This window comes from Schistocerca serialis, chromosome 9 (genome assembly GCF_023864345.2).
Source record: "Schistocerca serialis cubense isolate TAMUIC-IGC-003099 chromosome 9, iqSchSeri2.2, whole genome shotgun sequence".
Lineage (NCBI taxonomy): Eukaryota > Metazoa > Arthropoda > Insecta > Orthoptera > Acrididae > Schistocerca > Schistocerca serialis.
In genome coordinates this window covers 342,143,687-342,164,470 of record NC_064646.1, presented here as the reverse complement: position 1 = coordinate 342,164,470, position 20,784 = coordinate 342,143,687, and the positions used below count along the sequence as shown (strand labels likewise).

At 40.0% G+C, this 20,784-nt stretch overlaps 1 protein-coding gene across 1 annotated transcript in view; it reads left to right on the top strand.

The window, feature by feature from the left end:
* Positions 1-8,079: 8,079 nt before the first annotated feature.
* Positions 8,080-20,784, top strand: part of LOC126419209 (uncharacterized) — a 40,265-nt gene continuing 27,560 nt past the window's right edge. Inside the window, exons 1-2 of the mRNA XM_050086345.1 lie at positions 8,080-8,283; positions 8,402-8,553. Of these exons, the coding sequence (XP_049942302.1) occupies positions 8,141-8,283; positions 8,402-8,553 (295 nt within the window). The 5' untranslated portion in view covers positions 8,080-8,140. The remainder of the gene's footprint in view (positions 8,284-8,401; positions 8,554-20,784) is intronic.

The following is a 20,784-nucleotide window of genomic DNA, read 5'->3' as shown; positions in this document are numbered from 1 at the left end:
CGCACTCATGAGTCCATGGATAAACCACAAAAATCTGCCGAATTACGCCACACACAAATGTACCTGGCCTGCTGGCAGATTGGTGAGACTAGATCTGACAGGCAAGGCCTGCACATTAGTTGGAAACAATGGGCTTCAGATCAGCAGGCCCAGTCTGTTAGAGATACACACAAAAATGGCCTGTGGTTGTGGCCCATCATGGAAGTCCACTTCTGTGGCCAGCTATTCACATGTCACAGACACCATGTTGATGAAATTAGACCATCCATGCAACAGATAACTTGTGCAAATACTCTGAGAATCAATACTAATGAGGATAGGTAGGAACTCATCCTGAAGATGATCGCTGAGCCACAGATAGTCATGTAGTAAAGACAAATAACACTCTCACAACTAAATTTTCAGCCATAGCCTTTGTCGGAAAAGATAGCACACACACATTCACACAATCACTCAGACAACTCGTGCACACTTGACCGCCATCTCCAGCCACTGCATCTACACTGTCTGAGAATCAGATCCAAACAAACCACTTGTGCCTCTCTTCGGCAGCTGCTAGGCTAGTGACAAGAAGTGGTGGCAGCACTGACTACAAGCTGAGGGGAGTGATAGGAAGGGGAGAAGGAGTAGGAATGATGGAGTAGGGAATCAGCACAAGTAGTCAGCTGTGCCTAGCCAGCGACAATATCTAACATTTCAATAAACAAACCATTTCGTCTACAGAGACAAAAACGAAATTTTTCCAGTTTTTTTTTCCAAATTTCCCTGACACATTTGAAATTCCCAGATTTCCAGACCTTGTGGCAACCCAGGCATCTGTCATACTGTAGATTTTCCACTATCATATTTTGTTCAAATGTTATTAATCATATTTTACTTTCTATCTTAAATTCATTATGAACTGTTATTTAATTTGTAGTCCGCAGCTCGTGGTCGTGCGGTAGCGTTCTCGCTTCCCGCGCCCGGGTTCCCAGGTTCGATTCCCGGCGGGGTCAGGGATTTTCTCTGCCTCGTGATGACTGGGTGTTGTGTGTTGTCCTTAGGTTAGTTAGGTTTAAGTAGTTCTAAGTTCTAGGGGACTGATGACCATAGATGTTAAGTCCCATAGTGCTCAGAGCCATTTGAACCATTAATTTGTAATGTAAATTCATACCCCACCTTGTGGCAAGCCATTTTGTGATTTTCTAGTGTCGACAGTTCTCTCCAAATTAAATATTTTGCATCTTAACATATAATTACATTACTTCCATACTTGTACATAAAAGGACCAAACACTTGATGTACACCCAATAATCTGAATTTGATTGCACTGTTGAAGTTCTTAAGTATTCTCAGTGTTATTTATTTGAATTTTTCATGCTATAGGAAGTTTGGAGCAAGATGCACAGTGTGAAGTGTGGCTTAGTGGTTAAGGCAATGGGACTTGAAGTCCTGTCTTATAGTGTGTTGCCACCACGCTGTTCGGACATAGCATGACCCGGCAATGGAGAAACAAACAGACTGATTCTTACAGACACGTTTAACTTGCACCATCACTGCTCGCTGTGCTGCTCACTACAATCCTCACAGGCAAGGATATCAACCTGATTTGTGTTTGGAGCAATAATCACTGCCAGCAGTCCTGAAGCTTCAGCTGTGATTAGCTGCTTCATTGTCATGTTAGCAGTACTGTGTTTGGCTGCTCCTTGTTGCTACATATCCATCTTCATCCATACTCTGCGGACTGCAAACCACTGTGAAGTGCATGCCAGAGTGTACTTCCCATTGTATCATACATTAAGGTTTCTTCCTGTTCCATTCATGTGTGGTGTGTAAAAAAAATTACTATTTAAATGATTCTTCACAAGCTGTAATTAGATTAATCCTACCTTTATAATCATTGCAATAGCAATACCTAGGGAGCTGTAGTATATTCCTAGATTGTTCACCTAATATTTGTACTTGAATCTTTGTAAGTGATCTTTCGAGACCTAGCTTGTGTCTGAATTCAAGAATCTGACAGTTCAGTATTTTCTGCATTTCTACTACAATCTCCTGGGTCAAACATATGACCATTGATGTTGCCTTTCTTTGTATACTTTCAGTGTCTGCTGATAGTCTTATTTGGTATGGATTCGATACACTTGAACAGTGTTCTAGAACAGGTCATCCAAATGTTTGCAAGTATGCTACCAATGAAACCACCATATGCAGAAAATAATTTTATGAGAACTACAAATGACGATTTTAAACATGCACTTATTTCAGCCATTTTCGGACACGGTTATCTGGGACCAGAGGCATATGGATCATCACAACTGCTTTGTAGAGAAGAATACTAGTGAAATAATTTTTTTGAAATTAGTTCCTCTGTTTTATTTAATTTATAATTTTCTTTTTTCCTTTATAACATTGGCACAAAAATCTGCAGGTGGTTGATGTATTATGTGAAGTAGATGTTGATAAAAATTGACAAAATATTACATCAGAGTGAGTAGGCTTGTGAATTGATGTTCAACGTATTACATATATAATTTTGGATTGAATCTTTATATCTTTATTTTGATTCAATAATATATGTTGCGACATTCGTAACTCTGAAAAAGTGTTGTGGATAATTTTTTAACTGTTGTTCTAACAAGTATGTGCATTGTGGACAGTCTACATTAAAAGGGTGCATCAATACTCTTCTTCTTTCAGTAACCACAGTTTTGGTATGAACAGACTCCTATTGTTGTCAGACTACGCGTAGAACGTAGATTTTGCTTCATATGCTATTAGTAATCTACTCAACTAACGACATTTTAAAAGCTATATGGAGGTACCTGCCTTGACCACTGATGCCAGCGTTGAGTCTGCACTGTGAATGTGTCCTTCGATTTAGATACAACCTCCATTCAGTAAATATCCAGAAAGTTTGTATAAAAGCTACAAAACTTCTACAAAGTTTGTGCTTATTTGTTATTTTTGGTGGTGTCCTAGAACTTTTATCAGATGGGGCTGGCATGTCTACCTCGCAAACAGGATGTTTGGGATCAGTGAAACAAGATGGTGGCACCCTTTCAGGTTTACACCAACGTGGAGCAGTGAGGGGGGAGGGGGGGGTCATTATATTTTCATTAGCTAAAGGGTTGAAACTAATCGAAATTCACTGTTGGATGGCAGTGCAAAATGTTAAAATCTGATTCAAACACACGCGTACAAGAGGAGAAATGAGTTCCAATGGGATGTAACAACTGCTGAAGATTCACCACACTCAGAACTGTCATGCAGTCACGGGGAACAACATTAGAGAGGTGATGAGTTTTATGGGGGGGGGGGGGGGAACAGGTGTATACCCGTGAGTGATATTACAGCAACAATGAACATTAGTGATGCATCAGACTGCGGCATTGTTCATCATGATGTACTTGTGTTCAAGAAAGTGTGTGTGATGTGGGTTGCAAAACATTTGACATAAGAATTGAAAGAAAGGCATATGGATGTGTGCAGGGAGACCTGAAGTTTGTCTGCTTGCCCCACCTTCTGCCTTCCTTGGATTTGGCACCTTTAGATAATCACATTTTTAACCCACTGAAAGAAGCTCCTGATGGCGCAAGGTTTTTTGATGATGATGATTCCAGGCAGCTGTGCATGACTGGTTATGCACACACAGTTATATAAAATGCCTGGAGATTTATAAGTTGGGGCAAATACCTATGATAAATGCCTGGGCAAATGCTCAAAATTCATAACTGTCCGGCATTTATGCATTTTAAGGATTAATTGATAAATGGCACTCATAAAAAATTTTAAACTAATATTTTGTATTGGAAAACGTGTTTTGCAACACTGCTTCTGAAATGATTTGGTAACCAAGTTGAAAAAGCTGATTAGGAAAAAGTTATTAGGAGAAATAAATTGGACTGTAAACATAACTATACATTTTAATGAGGTCAATTCTTGGGGTAGTATATAATTAAAAAATAAACCAAAATTCGGGTTTGGAAGTAATTCTTGAAAAAAAGTATATTTTATATTAAGTAGGTAGTATTTTTACTTATACTATATCACTGCAAAAAATTAGAGTAAAAAAAATCCATTATTATTTTAATTAGGAATGAGTCATGCCAATTCTAATTGCCTGAATCCAAGAACTGCTGATTCTATAGGAATCAACTAGTAAAGGAATCAAGTGATTCCAATGTCTTGGGTATTGATTATTTTTTATTTATGTTCTCATTTTATCTTCACAGCTGTGCAGTCATATGAAAGTGGATAAAGAAAGGAGCAGAACAGAGAACTATAGTCTGTCTCAAATGTCCCCACATGTGACAACTAAGCTGCTGCTTCTTTTCTGCCACTGAAAACAGTTTAACATTTAGAAATAAATTTATTATCAAGAAAAACATGCCAGCCGCTTAATACATTCAGAATAATTTCGCTATCATCATTCTTCAGGAATATTCAGAGATTTGACACACGCTGTAAAGTGTCTTACTACTTTTGTTTTGTTCTTAGTAATAAAGGCAATGAATGACGTACATAAGTTTAAATGTTAACTTTACTAATATCTAATATTGAGAGCATTATCCCATCATGGGTAAATTATACATTCTAGCAGTAAAAACTTAAAAAAGTACTATTGTTATAAATGCTCAGATTTTGGGCATTTCAAAATGCTTTGAGCATTTGCCCAGCCCATATCACTGCACACACACCCCTGAGAATTCTTTGCATGTGGAATTGAGAAGCTTGTCCAGTGCTTGCATAAGTGCATAGAACTTTGGGGGATTATGTTAAAAAATAAATAAGTGTTGTATACCATTGTTGTAACAGATTTTTAAAAAATCAGTTTTTTTTATTAAATGACGCTTGTCATTCAGGAAATGCTGCATTGATTCCTTTGAAAAGGAAACAGTCCTTCCTTCCTCATCCTTGTACTATCTAAGCTTTTGCTCTGTTTCCAATGAACTTGTTGCTGGGTCCTTAATATTCCTTCACCCTTTTTCAGAACAAGCTCTATATAACACAGCGAGGACCAGTGACAACACAACTGATGAAATGTATTCTACTAACTGTGCATAGCTCTTAAAATGTCTGACTAACCAGAGCAGAAATTATTTGCATCAATATTATTCTGTAGCTCATGGATAGGGACGTACGTAGTCTCCCAAACATATTATTCAGTGAGGCCTTCATTAAAATAAAACTACCAATGTGAAGTTTTGTGAATGACTATATGCCCTGAATATTACCATGTGAGTGCAAACATTGACACAAGGTAAACAGTGCAAATTGTAGAGTAGCACTGAAAGGAACATGAGCAGTTTTTGCACTTACACTATCCCTTAAAAACAGTTGTAGCCTAATAAAAACAAGAAAATGGACATCAAATTATAGTTACTAGTATCTGTCATATGGGCAAGCAGTTTCTGGGATAGCATCATAAAAGATAAGTTTATGAAATGGGAGTAAGGGTAGTAGCTGGAAAATGATTATAATATGGAATTTGGCCATCACAAGGTTATAGTAGACAGGATGCCTAATAAAAGTATTGCCTTACATTGTAATGGAATGGGCACCAACGGTATCATGAACAATAGCACAGATGTAAAAGGGTAATGTCGTCAATCTGAAGGCAGCTTTTACTATAGAAACAATTATGTAAAATCACAATAACATTTCCTTGCATGTACACAGTTTATGAAAGGTATTGAGATATTGTACCTAATTTGAAAATTAGTCAAGTGAATAAACAACTATTGAGCTTCCACATATACAACACTGGAACGTGAACCAAGCCAACACTAAGCAGCACATTGACACTTAACATCAAACAAAATATGCACAAATTTGTAGTATAAGTTAGAATGTTGATTTGCCAGTAATATTGTATTTAAATTAAGTTTGCTATAGGGAAATGTGTAAGTTTCATTTTTTTATATTTAATTTCTAATCACCATGGGGCAGTTGTCTTCCTTTATCATGTTCTGTGATATTGACATAATTCCCTAACGTGAATGTATTATCTCAGGATGGTATAAACAGTGGGTATCAAAGACCCAAACATTCATCTGTGTGCTGGTAAATATAACGTGTAAAGTGACTTCCATTGTTTCTTTCTGGCATCGATATTCTTTTCGATGAGTGATGGAGGTCAGCTTATGTAGGGAACATCTTCATGGCTAAAGTAATTCTTCAGAATCATCTTGATCCATTTGAATGTGGTACGAGAAAATGAGCAGTATTTTACGTGTACTGGAAATATTGCTTAAAGTGTTGATTCAAGGAAATATGTTGAATCACAAAAACTGCAAATCAGTGTTTCTCTTTTCCACTGCTACATCACCAGATGCTAAGTTATCACCAGCTGTGGTACAACTGATAGTAGTGGCTTAACCTGTCAGTTATAGTGAATGTACAGACTGATCTCAACATACACTGGAGCAGTTTGCAACTTGCCCTCATGTACCCTCAACTGCAAAGCATTTGTACACATAAAGTTACAAGAGATAATACAATTGCCATGTCACATCCTTGTGGAAGATTCAGTGAGTAGTTTCACAGTACTGCTGCCTACTTATAGGCAGGTACCTGGAAGGGAAAAAAATGATCCACATCATCACATTTAAAAAATACCTTGAAAGAGGTATGTCTTGTGCCCCGTTCCATAATTTATGATTTCCTGAATTGCTAATGCCGCAGATTTCTTGCTTTTGCTGTCTAATTGAGTTTGTATCACCACTTGGGAACAGAATGCAGTGGAGCAGTACTTTTTAACTTCTTTTGAGATCAGCAGCCTTTTTCATTGCCAGGTTCTGAATGAATGTCTGTGCAGTATGGATGCATGGGTGTGTGTTTTTTAAATTTATCGGGGAAGATAAGAAAAGTTCTTTCCCTGCATGCAAAATAATGAGCGTCTGTTTCCAGTGGACACCAGGAGGTTGTGTTTTTGAGGCACCCTTTCTGCAGTCTTCAAGGTGTGATTATGTCTGTTCTGCTGTGGCATGGTTTAGTCTAAGTTGAGTTGCTCTCATGTCCAGTGATAATTAATAATGCTTCCTCTAGTGACGTTTGTGTTTGAATCTAAGTAATTTCGGGAATCAAATAAGGGCTTGTGAATGGGCTTTGTCCTTAGGCAGTATTTGTCCACTTGAGCTGATCATGGTAGTTAGATGCTACATTCAGTATTTTATATCTTGGTATGATTGTTTAATACCTTTGGTTTCCTAGAGAGTTAATTTTTGCCATCATGAAAGAGGAGGCTACCCAGGAATGATAGTCAGATGTTAAAGAAAGGAAGAAGCCTCACTGGCAAACCCCATGTTAGGTATAAGCAAGTGAAACCAGGTAGATATCACTTTTTTCTACTTCACAGCCATTAATGATATCAATTTAAAAAAGGCAACACAGTTATTTTTACTCTTTAAGTGTTGCCATACATGTATGGAAAGTATACTACTGTATGTAAAGAATAGTGAAACAGTGTACATGAAAAAGAGAAACTTAAAAAAAATTAAGAACAGAATAAATACTGTATCAGCTTGCACTGCAGTTGTCACAGAAAGTAAACAAACAGTGCAAATATGTACAAGGAAAGTAGACTGGATCTTGTTGTTTATCATCTATTCTTATGTTGAGTGTCTGTCAAAATTGCCAATGAACAATGATCAACAATATGTGGACAATGACAGAAAGTAAAAATATTATTTGTATATTTTCAATACGATATATAGGTAGTATTCAAAAGAATTATGTTCTTGTGCATTACCAAAGTATGTTTGTTACCTGAAAGTATGCTATGGAATGTTTTTGTCAAATTTTCATTGTTTGTACTGAGAATAATAAAAAATACCATAGAATTTTTATCACTAATATTAGCTACAAGTTGATCAAGTCCTATGCTAGTTCCAGAATTAAAAAATCTCTAAAAGCCATGTGGCTATATTTAGGGATGTCATCTAAGCTAAGGCAGTGTGTGTGGAGCAAGTCATAACAGTGACATTGAGCTATTGGACGTCAATATTATGCAACACTTATGGGGTTATCCTATCAGTGGTAGGATTATCTCTTGTATACTGACCCCACTAATCTTTTCACTTGGACTGTCAAAACAAATTGAGAACTGCCTGAACAGTTGTATGTACAGGTTTTAGGTGGTCAGTAAGCAACAGCAGCCATGCCAGAAAGTCATAAATTTGTGTGTCTTGATGACTATGAGAAACATGCTTCCACTGTGCTTCCAAGAAATGCTTTGGATTATTATGCAAGTGGTGCTGGAAGAGAGCATACTTTGAAACTTAACAGGAATGCCTTCAAAGTGTGAGTTTTCATACACACTTTCTTTAACAATATTAATTTATTGTAATATAACTATTAAATTGGAGTTCATTGTCATTTGTAAGACATACACAATGTAATGCAAAAAACTGAATATTAGACTGCGTATTCGCCCGAGGATGATGAGAAATGTATCAAAGCGGGAGATGTCCACCACAGTATTGGGTAACTGTGTGTCAGTGCCATTTGGAATAGCACCAACAGCAATGCAGCGTATGGCTCATCAAGATGGAGAATGTGCCACAGCAAGAGGCAAGTCTGTTTTCAACTTATTTGTATTGCACATAATAAGCTGGGAGACGAAATATAATCTCCTTACCAATGACTGTCAGACTTGCAATACTTCATTATCTGTTGTGATATTGGCATAACCTGTTTCAATTCATAGTGTTCCAGTCACTGTAATAAGCATTTTTAAATTTCTAACTATTCTAAGTTACTGGGCTACTGCTTGATTTTATCAACAATAGAAATTACGAACTGTAGTGTTTCATAAAGTCTTATTTTAAAAAAGGAATAAAAGCGCAATGAAAACAAATAACATGGATAATTTTTTTATGGCAATAGTTTGAATGTCATATTGTTCTGGATGTCAGTCCTATTTAATTCAGTAGTTGATTTCATGTGAAGAGTCATTGTTCAAGAGATGAGGGTGTGTCAGTGTAAAGAGAAAGAATAATTATTGTGTTGACTCCTTAGTATACAATAAAACAGTTTCCTTTGAGAACTGCTGAAAACAGGTTAACTGTCCTGAAAGACGACAGCAAAAACATTAAGGGGAAAGGTAAGTAATAGTTCCAGGTACAGATCTTCAGTATAAAATGGGTGAAAAAACTGCAATAATGCATTTAAGCAGTACTGTATGTATATTTTAAATGTAAACAACCCACAAGACCTTTGATACAGATAATAATTAACAGAAAAGATGGTATCAGAATGAGGGCAAGTGCAGGGATTTTACAGAATGGTTATAATTAAAATTGTGCTACTTGAGAGAGCCTGCATGAAAAACAAATGCTCGTAGGATAATGAAACCTTGTGGAAACATTTCTAAGGACGTAGGGAAGAGAAAAAATGAATAAACCATCAAAAGACACACATTTTAATTTCTATGTTAGAGAGTTCAAATTTGGTGGTCTTTGGTGGTTATGCAGTTTGCAGTGATCAGCCAATGATTCAGTTTTATACCAATGTGTTATGGAGAAACCAAGTCACCTCATGAGCTGTGTGAGGTGGACCTCCATCATGTATCAAAATAGATTAGTCCAAAGCACTTCTCTCCTGTACAGCAGGATCACATGTTGGCGAAGCAGATCACAGTAACTTATTTCATTGATGCTGCCTGTCCTTTGTCCTTGAAGTCAGAGTTCATCAAAGAAACTGGACCAATCATGTACCATGCCATGAAGCTGCACCACACACATGTAGTCTCTATGCAGAGGAAGTTTACAAATCGCTTTTGGTGGTGACGCTCCCAAAATGCGGCAGTTGAGTGTTCACTGCCCATGTGAGCGTAAAGTGTGATTTATCACTCCACAAAATGTTCCAAGGCCAAGTGTCAGAAGAACATCTACTCAAAAGTCTGCATCACATGGCAAAAGGTGGTGAATAATGTGTGAAGTTTGTACAGATACCATTTCACAAAACTTCAAAGCACTTTTCAAACGTTCAATTGTGGAATGTTCAGCTGTCATGGTACGGCTCATGCACTGCTCAAAGAATGCACATTGCATCCAACATTCTCAGTTGTGACAATAGTAACTTCTTCAACAATTTGTCATGCAACTGGCCATCAGCATCTCCCAGGAACATACACGAGTCATTGGCCGATCGTTACAAATGGGATAACCCCTAAAATCACCAAATGTGAAACCCCTCATGTGGAAATCAAAATGTGTTTCTTTCAATGGTTAATTTATCATTTCTCTGTTGCATATTCTTACAAATGTTTCCACAGAATTTCACTGTCGTACAATAACTTGTTTTTCATAGGTGCTCTCTCAAAGTAGCAAAAGTTTAGTTATAACCACCCTGTGAAATGTATGATCAAAGAAATATTAACTATTTGAAAAAAGGGAGCCTTGTAACAATAAAGGAACACTGCCTAACAATGAAAACCTTTTGGATTCAATAATAGCTTCTTCTTGTATACTTCCACCTGCTGAATTCAAAAATCATCTTAAAATGAATGATTACATCTTGCTCTGGAAGTAAAATAACATGCCTTTCTTTCCCAATGTACATTTTTATACTGGGCATAATTTTCTTTTAGAGTTGTCACTGTTAAATGACGAAGCACAATAATTTCCAGCTTTTTGTAGGTTGTAAGCATTATTATTGTTGCTGTGACTGACTTTCATCATGTTTGTGGTGTAATTAATGCATAATGTCTTTTAGTAACCAAGGAACACATGAAACCAATCCAAGTAACACAATTAAAACTTTATTCATAAGCCTCTGAACAATAATGGAAATAAGCCTCTCATCACTCCACGCACAAGACAGAAGAATCACATAGAGGGTGCAACATAAGTGATACACACAGCAACAGATTAAAAGAATATAATGTGTGTGTATCAGTGCTGCTCTGCATGTACATAGGCATGGGTCATTGGTAGACGGCATGGCAGAGACTGTGCCATGTGTGCACTTCCTACAGGCAGCCTCTAGTGGCCAGCCCGTGCTGATACAGTTGGTGTTTGATTTAAGTCCACACACATGGCAACTTTGTACTTGGCGCACTCACACGAACTAGTAGCAGGATACAGCACACCTCTCCCTCAGGTGAAGACAGCACCCAGGCCACAGAAGAGACACCAGCAGCCTGCTGAGAGAGACATCCATCGGATCTGCAGTGGTGGCAGAATTGCCGGCAGCAGTGGGTGGGATGGTGTGCCAGGCAGGCCCAAGGGTGGTGGGTGTGCGGCACCTGATGACAGCACTGAGGAGGAGGGTGCCATCACCATCTGTGTGTCATCATCAGCAAGCAAGATCCCATTGCAGAAGAGACTGAGCTGGACACACCAGCAACCGTGGCTGAGGCAATGATGGCAAGGGGGCCAGTGGATGCAGCCCAACCGGAACAGCAGGCTGCAGCAACGGACCCTAGGATAGAGACAGACCAGTGCCCAGCATTATGAAGCTGGAACACCAGGGCACCGCACATGGAGGAGGCAGCCAATGGGATGTGGGCACCTCCACAGCAGGTGACGATGGGCTCCAGGCAGAGGTTAGCGGAGTGAGCTATGACAACAGGGGCCACACCTGCAAATTGGTAGCTTCCGTGTCACTGAGTGGGGCTTCAACTGATCAAAGTGGTGCACCACCAGCTTGTTAGCCATACGGGCATCACAAAAATGTTGTCTACAGCAGAGTAAAACAGTGGCCAGTATCCACTTGGTCCAACGACCAAACACTGCCGATCCCAACCACAGAAGGTGCAGAACAGGGCACAGAAGGTGACTGCAGGCCATGAAGTAGCTCAACCAGGCTCAGTTCCCACATAGACGTGAAGTGATAGGTGCTTAGAAAACAGAGAAGGATGTCGTCCAGTGAAGAATCCACAGTAAACTTTTTCATTTAGGACTTGAACGTTCACACTAGTTGTTCTGCTTCACCATTTGAGTGAAGATTGAATGGCGGATCTTTAACATAATAAATGCTGTGATGGGAACAAAACAACTGAAGGATGTGAGAAATGAATTGGGGCCCATTATCGGAAACTAAGGTACAAGGCAATCCCTCAATAGGAAAAACCCTAAAAAGCATATGAATTGTGACCTCAGCTGGTGTCGATGCAGACCAGAGAATGTAAGGACAGTGGGAAACTGCATCCACAACCAAGAGCCAATAGGAATTCAAGAAGGGAGCTGCGGAATCTTCATGGTTGCATTCCCATGGCTGGCGTGGAGTGGGACAGAAACACTCCGGGGGACAGAGATGCCCTGGGAGCAGCCTGTTGCTGTGCACACTACTCACAAGTTGCAACAAAATGGACAATTTTGCCATCAGTACTGGCCAAAAATCGTGTCTCCTAGATAACGGTTTAGTGCACAAAACTCCCCAATGGCCCTGGTGGAGAAGGTGTAGAATTTTATGCTGTAAAATGGCAGGAATGACTGCTCTGGGAGAGAGGTCTACATCTACATCCACATCCATACTCCACAAGCCACCTGATGGTGTGTGGCGGAGGGTACCTTGAGTACTTCTATCGTTTCTCCCTTCTATTCCAGTCTTGTATTGTTTGTGAAAAGAAGGGTTGTCGGTATGCCTCTGTGTGGGCTCTAATCTCTCTGATTTTATCCTCATGGTCTCTTCGTGAGATATACGTAGGAGGGAGCAACATACTGCTTGAGTCCTCGGTGAAGGTATGCTCTCGAAACTTCAACAAAAGTCCGTACCGAGCTACTGAGCGTCTCTGCTGCAAAGTCTTCCACTGGAGTTTATCTATTATCTCCATAACGCTTTCGCGATTACTAAATGATCCTGTAACGAAGTGCGCTGCTCTCCGTTGGATCTTCTCTATCTCTCCTATCAACCCTATCTGATACGGATACCACACTGCTGAGCAGTATTCAAGCAGTGGGCGAACAAGTGTACTGTAACCTACTTCCTTTGTTTTCGGATTGCATTTCCTTAGAATTCTTCCAATGAATCTCAGTCTGGCATCTGCTTTAGTGACGATCAACTTTATATGATCATTCCATTTTAAATCACTCCTAATGCGTACTTCCAGATAATTTATGGAATTAACTGCTTCCAGTTGCTGACCTGCTTTATTGTAGCTAAATGATAAGGGATCTTTCTTTCTATGTATTCGCAGCACATTACACTTGTCTACATTGAGATTCAATTGCCATTCCCTGCAACATGCGTCAATTCGGTACAATTTTCCATTGTTACAACCTCTCGATATACCACAGCATCATCCGCAAAAAGCCTCAGTGAACTTCCAACGTCATCCACAAGGTCATTTATGTATATTGTGAATAGCAACAGTCCTACGACACTCCCCTGCGGCACACCTGAAATCACTCTTACTTCGGAAGACTTCTCTCCATTGAGAATGACATGCTGCGTTCTGTTATCTACAAACTCTTCAATCCAATCACACAATTGGTCTGATAGTCCATATGCTCTTACTTTGTTCATTAAATGACTGTGGGGAACTGTATCGAATGCCTTGCGGAAGTCAAGAAACACGGCATCTACCTGGAAACCCGTGTCTATAGCCCTCTGAGTCTCATGGACGAATAGCGCGAGCTGGGTTTCACACGATCGTCTTTTTCGAAACCCGTGCTGATTCCTACAGAGTAGATTTCTAGTCTTCAGAAAAGTCATTATACTCGAACATAATACATGTTCCAAAATTCTACAACTGATCGATGTTAGAGATATTGGTCTATAGTTCTGCACATCTGTTCGACGTCCCTTCTTGAAAAAGGGGATGACCTGTGCCCTTTTCCAATCCTTTGGAACGATATGCTCTTCTAGAGACCTACGATACATCACTGCAAGAAGGTGGGCAAGTTCCTTTGTGTACTCTGTGTAATATCGAACTGGTATCCCGTCAGGTCCAGTGGCTTTTTCTCTTTTGAGCGATTTTAATTTTTTCTCTATCTCTCTGTCATCTATTTCGATATCTACAAAACAATATCTACCCAGAACCACTGCAAGAAGGTGGGCAAGTTCCTTTGTGTACTCTGTGTAATATCGAACTGGTATCCCGTCAGGTCCAGTGGCTTTTTCTCTTTTGAGCGATTTTAATTTTTTCTCTATCTCTCTGTCGTCTATTTCGATATCTACCATTTTGTTATCTGTGCGACAATTCTAGAGAAGGAACTACAGTCCAGTCTTCCTCTGTGAAACAGCTTTGGAAAAAGATATTTGGTATTTTGGCCTTTAGTCTGTCATCCTCTGTTTCAGTACCATTTTGGTCACAGAGTGTCTGGACATTTTGCTTTGATCCACCTACCGCTTTGACCTAAGACCAAAATTTCTTAGGATTTTCTGCCAAGTCAGTACATAGAATTTTACTTTCAAATTCATTGAACGCCTCTCGCATAGCCCTCCTCACACTATATTTCGCTTCGCATAATTTTTGTTTGTCTGCTAGGCTTTGGCTATGTTTTTGTTTGCTGTGAAGTTCCCTTTGCTTCCGCAGCAGTTTTCTAACTCGGTTGTTGTACCACGGTGGCTCTTTTCCATCTCTTGCGATCTTGCTTGGCACATACTCATCTAATGTATATTGTACGATGGTTTTGAACTTTGTCCACTGATCCTCAACGCTATCTGTACTTGAGACAAGAGTTTTGTGTTGAGCCACCAGGTACTCTAAAATCTGCTTTTTGTCACTTTTGCTAAACAGAAAAATCTTCCTACCTTTTTTAATATTTCTATTTATGGCTGAAATTATCGATGCAGTAACTGCTTTATGATTGCTGATTCCCTGTTCTGCATTAACTGTTTCAAATAGTTCGGGTCTGTTTGTCACCAGAAGGTCTAATATGTTATCACCACGAGTCGGTTCTCTGTTTAACTGCTCAAGGTAGTTTTCAGATAAAGCACTTAAAAAAATTTCACTGGATTCTTTGTCCCTGCCACCCGTTATGAACATTTGAGTCTCCCAGTCTATATGCGGCAAATTGAAATCTCTACCCAGAACTATAACATGGTGGGGAAATCTACTCGAAATATTTCCAAATTATCCTTCAGGTGCTCAGCCACAACAGCTGCTGAGCCAGGGGGCCTATAGAGACATCCAATTAACATGTCTGAGCCTGCTTTAACTGTGACCTTCACCCAAATTATTTCACATTTCGAATCTCCGTCAATTTCCTTTGATACTATTGCACTTCTTATCGCTATAAACATGCCTCCCCCTTCACTGCCCAGCCTGTCTCTGTGGTATACATTCCAATCTGAGTTTAGAATTTCATTACTGTTTACATCTGGTTTCAGCCAACTTTCTGTCCCTAGTACTATGTGGGCATTGTGACCGTTTATTAATGAGAGCAGTTCTGGCACCTTTCTATAGACGCTCCTGCAGTTTACTATTAGCACATTAATATTGTTATTCCCTGTTGCATTTTGCCTATTCCTACCTTGCCGCGTATCAGGAGGTGTCTTGTCGGGCCTAAGGAGGGAATTCTCTAACCTAAAAAACCCACATGTGCACTCCACACATACTCCGCTACCTTTGTAGCCATTTCCTGCGTGTAGTGCACGCCTGACCTATTCAGGGGGACCCTACATTTCTCCACCCGATAGCGGAGGTCGAGAAATTTGCACCCCAGATCTCCGCAGAATCGTCCGAGCCTCTGGTTTAAGCCTTCCACTCGGCTCCAAACCAGAGGACTGCGATTGGTTCTGGGAACGATACTATAAATAGTTAGCTCAGATTCCACCCCGCAAGCGAGGCTTTCCAGCTTCACCAACTCTGCCAACCGCCTGTATGAACTGAGGATGACCTCTGAACCCGGACGGCAGGAGTCATTGGTGCCGACATGAGCAACAATTTGCAGTCGGGTGCACCCAGTGCTCTCAATTGCCACCGGCAGGCCCTCCTCCACATCTCGGATGAGACCCCCCGGCAAGCAGACAGAGTGAACACTGGCCTTCTTCTCTGACCTTTCCGTGGACAACAGCAAAACCAAAACACTGTCAAAAACAGAGAGGTGATATAATAAGGGAAGATAGTTTTGTGTACAGGGTGCAAAGCCTGACATGGCTATTTATCTGGCCAGCCTTGTTGAACTAATTGAAAAACTTGGCTGAGAACCAAGTCAGCGGCAACAGCAGCTGCTATGTGCAAGTTCATAATTGGGAAACCCTTGACCATGGCCTGTGTTTCAGTATCATGATGGAAACAAAGCAATTCTTCATGATCAAAGTGGAGAGCAGGACCCACAGGGAGATGGGACAAGGCGCCTGCAATGGCATGTTTAGTCATGGGTCGTAAATGGATTTCATAACTGTACCAAGACAAGAACAGCACCCAGCATTGTAGGTGGTGTGCTGCCATGTCAGGCAAGGAAGTGTCAGGGTTTAATAAGGAAACCAAGAATTTATGGTCTGTAATAAGGTGAAACTTGGACCCAAAAAAGAAGAAGAAGAAGATCCTGAAATTTCTGGAAAGCACAGACTATGACAAGACCTCTTTTTCCATCTGAGAGTAACATTTCTAGGCCAGAGTGAGAGATTTAGAGGTGAAAACATCAGGTCATTCAGAGCCATTGGCATAGCGGCATGCTAGGACCATACTGAGGATGTACTGTGAGGCATCAGTCACCTAAACTATTTGCTGGTCTGGAGAAAATGTAGCTAAAAAATGGACCAAAAGTAGTTTGGATTTCAACATCAGAAATGCATGTTTGCAATTCAGGCCCCAGCAAACACAACAATGCATGCAGCGGGTGGGCCAATGTGGCCACCCCCAGCAGGAAGGTATGGTAGTACACTATTTTAAGACCTGAAGCTCCTTCATGGTCAGGGAGTGAGGCATAGATGTAACAGCAGAGATGTGGTCTGGCAGAGGTCGACCTCCATCCTATGAGAACTTGAACCCCAAATAAACAACAGAAGGTTGAAAAAAACTGAGATTTTGTGATGCTACACTGTAAGAAAACAAAGTGAGCATTTTTTAAAGTGATAAGCCTTGGAGAAGTTCGTGACAACAATATCATCCAGGTAATTAATGCAATCCAGGAAAGGCATAGTCAATTGCTCTAAAAATCATTGGGAAATGACAGGGGCACTAGCCACATTAAAAGGAAGGTGCAAGTATTGATAGAAACTAAAGGAAGTATTCAAAACCAGAACTCACCTAGACTCTTCATTCACAGGAACCTTGCTAACATACTTCAGACAAATCAATTTTAGGAAAGCGCTGGTCACCCAATATTTTCACCAACAGTTCCTCCTGGTATGGGAGAGGATACTACATATCCATGACTGCTTGTAGACAGTAGTATTGAAATCACCACAGAGGTGAAGTTTCCCCGACAGCTTCTGAACTGCAACCAGCAGAGATGACCATTCAGTGGCCATTACAGGTTGCTTCACTCCTAGAGATTGAAGTCCGTCCAATTCTGGTTTCACTTGATCTTTCAGGATGACAGGAATAACAATTCAATAAAAATGAGGCCGAGCCACGGGTTTTAAAGAAATATGAGCAGAAAAATTTGTAGCCTACCCTATACCTTAAAAAACAAGTTCAAAAACTCCTCACACAGCATTTCCAATTGAAAATATGGTATCTGGTTGGTTAGAAGGCAAACTGCATTGGTGATACAAAATTCAAATTCCTTAAATGTGTCTATCCTGAACAAGTTCTCAACACTGGCATCAGCAACCACCAAAAATGTAACAGAATGAACCCCTGACTTGTAAGAGGCAGATGCCATTAATTATTCCAACAGCACAATGTGCTGTTTTCTGACTAGTATCCGCATGACTGGTGTCAATGTGGCTAGCCTAAACTCTCATAGGTTTGGAAATTAATTAACATCACTGCAGCACCTGTGCAACCTGTAGCTGGATCACTTGGCAAAAAACACTTAACTCGATGAACAATTTGGGGGAAGTCACAAGCACTGGAGTCACACAGTTTACGTCCATGTCCATATCCAGAGCAACCTTCGGTGAATGACACACAGAGGCGATGTGGCCTTTCTTCTGGTAAACATTACAAGTAGCCCAATGTTTTGTGCGTGCCAATTGGTCATTCTGGACACCAATTGGTCATTCTGGACAAAACAGAAAGAACTAGATGGGAAAATAGAATGTTGATGCTGAAGCAGTGGCAGTCATAGCTGTGGGCCAGCCTTTGTCTCTCAGTGCTGGGCCTGCAAGTTTAATGCCACCACTGTCGCTTCCTTGTGCAAGGTGCCTGTCATGCTAGTGGGCACATCTTGTGACACTACTGTCACATCTCCCCACACTTAAATTTGATCACCTGCTGCCTTTGCTATTTGCAAACGTGGGGTTGTCACAGAGTAAAGCCTTCTGGCACACTTCCATATCTGGAGCTAAACAGATAATTGTGTCACGCATCACAGAGTGTGCATAAGGTTAATTATGACCGTCAGTAATAAATTGACACTTATGGCTAAAATCATGAAGTCTGGCTGCCCAGGCCTTGTATTTCTGGTTTGGTTTCTCGCGCATAAGTAGAATTCAACTTGTGCTGCTGTGGCATGCATTCATTTGCAATGCTAGTTTGTCAATAAACTACATATGTGATCAAAAGTAAGATCTGCTGGTTCTAATAAATGGACTAGCTGACACAGTAATTGATACACCTTAGGTGTAATCCATGAGAGGAATAAAGCTTTGCACAAATTCGAGTCTGTCATATCGAAAGCCAAAAAAAGCTGTCTGAGTCTTTTTCCACAAGCTTCCCATTCCTTGGCTGAATCATCATATGGAGGAAAAGTGGGTGGAAGCCGACGAAATGACCACTGCCAAAGTAAGCTGTTCAATCAGGGCCGGTCGCATGACATTCACAATGGCTAAACCCGATGAAGTCACATTTAAAGAGACTGCACACATGGAAACGGTTCCAAACCATCATTAACTGTGTAGTAACCAAGGGATACATAAAACCAATCCAAGTAACACAAATATGGCTTTATTTATAAAGCTCTGAACAATAATGGAAATGAGCCCCTCATGACTCTACACATAACAAGACAAAAGAATCATACAGAGGATGCAACATAAGCAACACACAGAACAACTGATGTTAGCAGTACAAACTAAATGAACATAGTGATTGTGAGTCAGAACTGCTCCACGTGTATGTAGACACGAATCACTGGTAGACGGTGTGGCAGAAACAGTGCTGTGAGCATGCTTCCTACAGGTGGTCTCCAGTGGCTAGCCCATGCTGACACAATTGATGGTTGATTTAAGTAGGCATATGCGGTGACGCTACACTTGGTGCACTCACACTCACACACACCAGTAGCAGGAGACAGCATTTCTGATTTTCAAATGATTTTCAAGTGTAAAATTTGTCAAGTCAAACTGCGACAAGAATGTGTAAATTCAATGAATAATTTTTATCACATTTGTGGTGAAATAATATTTTGTCTCGTAAACACTGCTTATCAATTTTATTTTAGTGTGAAGATAGGGGACTAGGATTAATCATGGCTCCAGATATATTTTATGTTGCAATCCTTGTTCAGTTATGCTATGAGAATGGATGAAAAATAAAAAAAAATAAAAATTATCTGTAGCTGTTGCTGTGCCTATGGTTTGGTGGGAGCGTACAAACTATACACGTAACTACTATTTTTGCTTGACTGTACTTATAAAGGCAGGATTGTTAATGAAGAGAAGAGGAATAGTTCAATACCCTAATCTTCCATCCACTTTTCTAGCTATTCCACATTCATATAATGTACCAGTTCCTACCCCACACCAAAATTATTAGCTGTAAGTAGGAAATGAAGACAGTGTGGAAGAAGAAGAACCCAACAAGTTTTCCACATCCATGAGTCTGGTTTTGATGAAAAAGATGATAAACTGCATATACAGAGTCAGGCGAGGTTTGAGACCTGGATCTGTCGAACAAGAAAGCAGAACTTCTAGGGTAAAGACTACATTGATGGAATCTTCTCCAGTGTAATGTTAGGATCTCACAGTGCAGACATCATCATGGGAACAGCTTGCTTCCACCCCCACCACTTTTTTATGAAATATTTTATTTTAATTTGAATCATAAATTAGCTGATTGGAGGTTATTTATACTCTCCCCCAAACTTAATTTGATAGCTATTTTACTTAACAATTGCAGCCTTCTTCCTTCTTTTCCCCTGGTCTGCAGTACACCTGAAGAAGACATGCCAACATGGCAGTCCTCGACTCAATCAAATATGTTGAACACAAGTGGAAAACCTGTGATGATCTAAAAGTCATTTCTGTACTCTTAAAAATGGAGTGGGGGAACATTAATCACTGCTACTTCTTATGTATGTAGGACATTAGGTATAGGAAATCGAATTATATTCTCACAGGCTGCCTGCAAACTATCTTAAGTGAGAAAAAAGTTATTGCCAAGCTTCTTGTGGACCCAAAAGATGTCCTACTACTACTCCGTTGTACATAGCTGGATTTGATGAAAATTTTTGTAAAAAGTCTAAACTGAGGAGGACATGCCTGTAAGTACTTACGAGACAAATTACCAACACTAAGTGTAAACAAAATACCTTTCTTAACTCTTGCATCACTTAGTGGTGCAAAAGTTATGGAAGGTATTTTGTTTTAGCCAAAAATTTGACAATGTATAAAGGGTCCTGTGTTTCATTGGATTTTGGAGGAGAAAGTAAAAAAATGTTTGAGGTGTGTTGAAGGGAGTCATTCATGGACTTTTCGGCAACAAAAGAGATGAAAACTACAGTCAGTTGGTGACAGTACTTCTGCAAAAATGTCATCAGCTTGGATGCAATATGCCCCATAAAATTCATTTTCTCCACT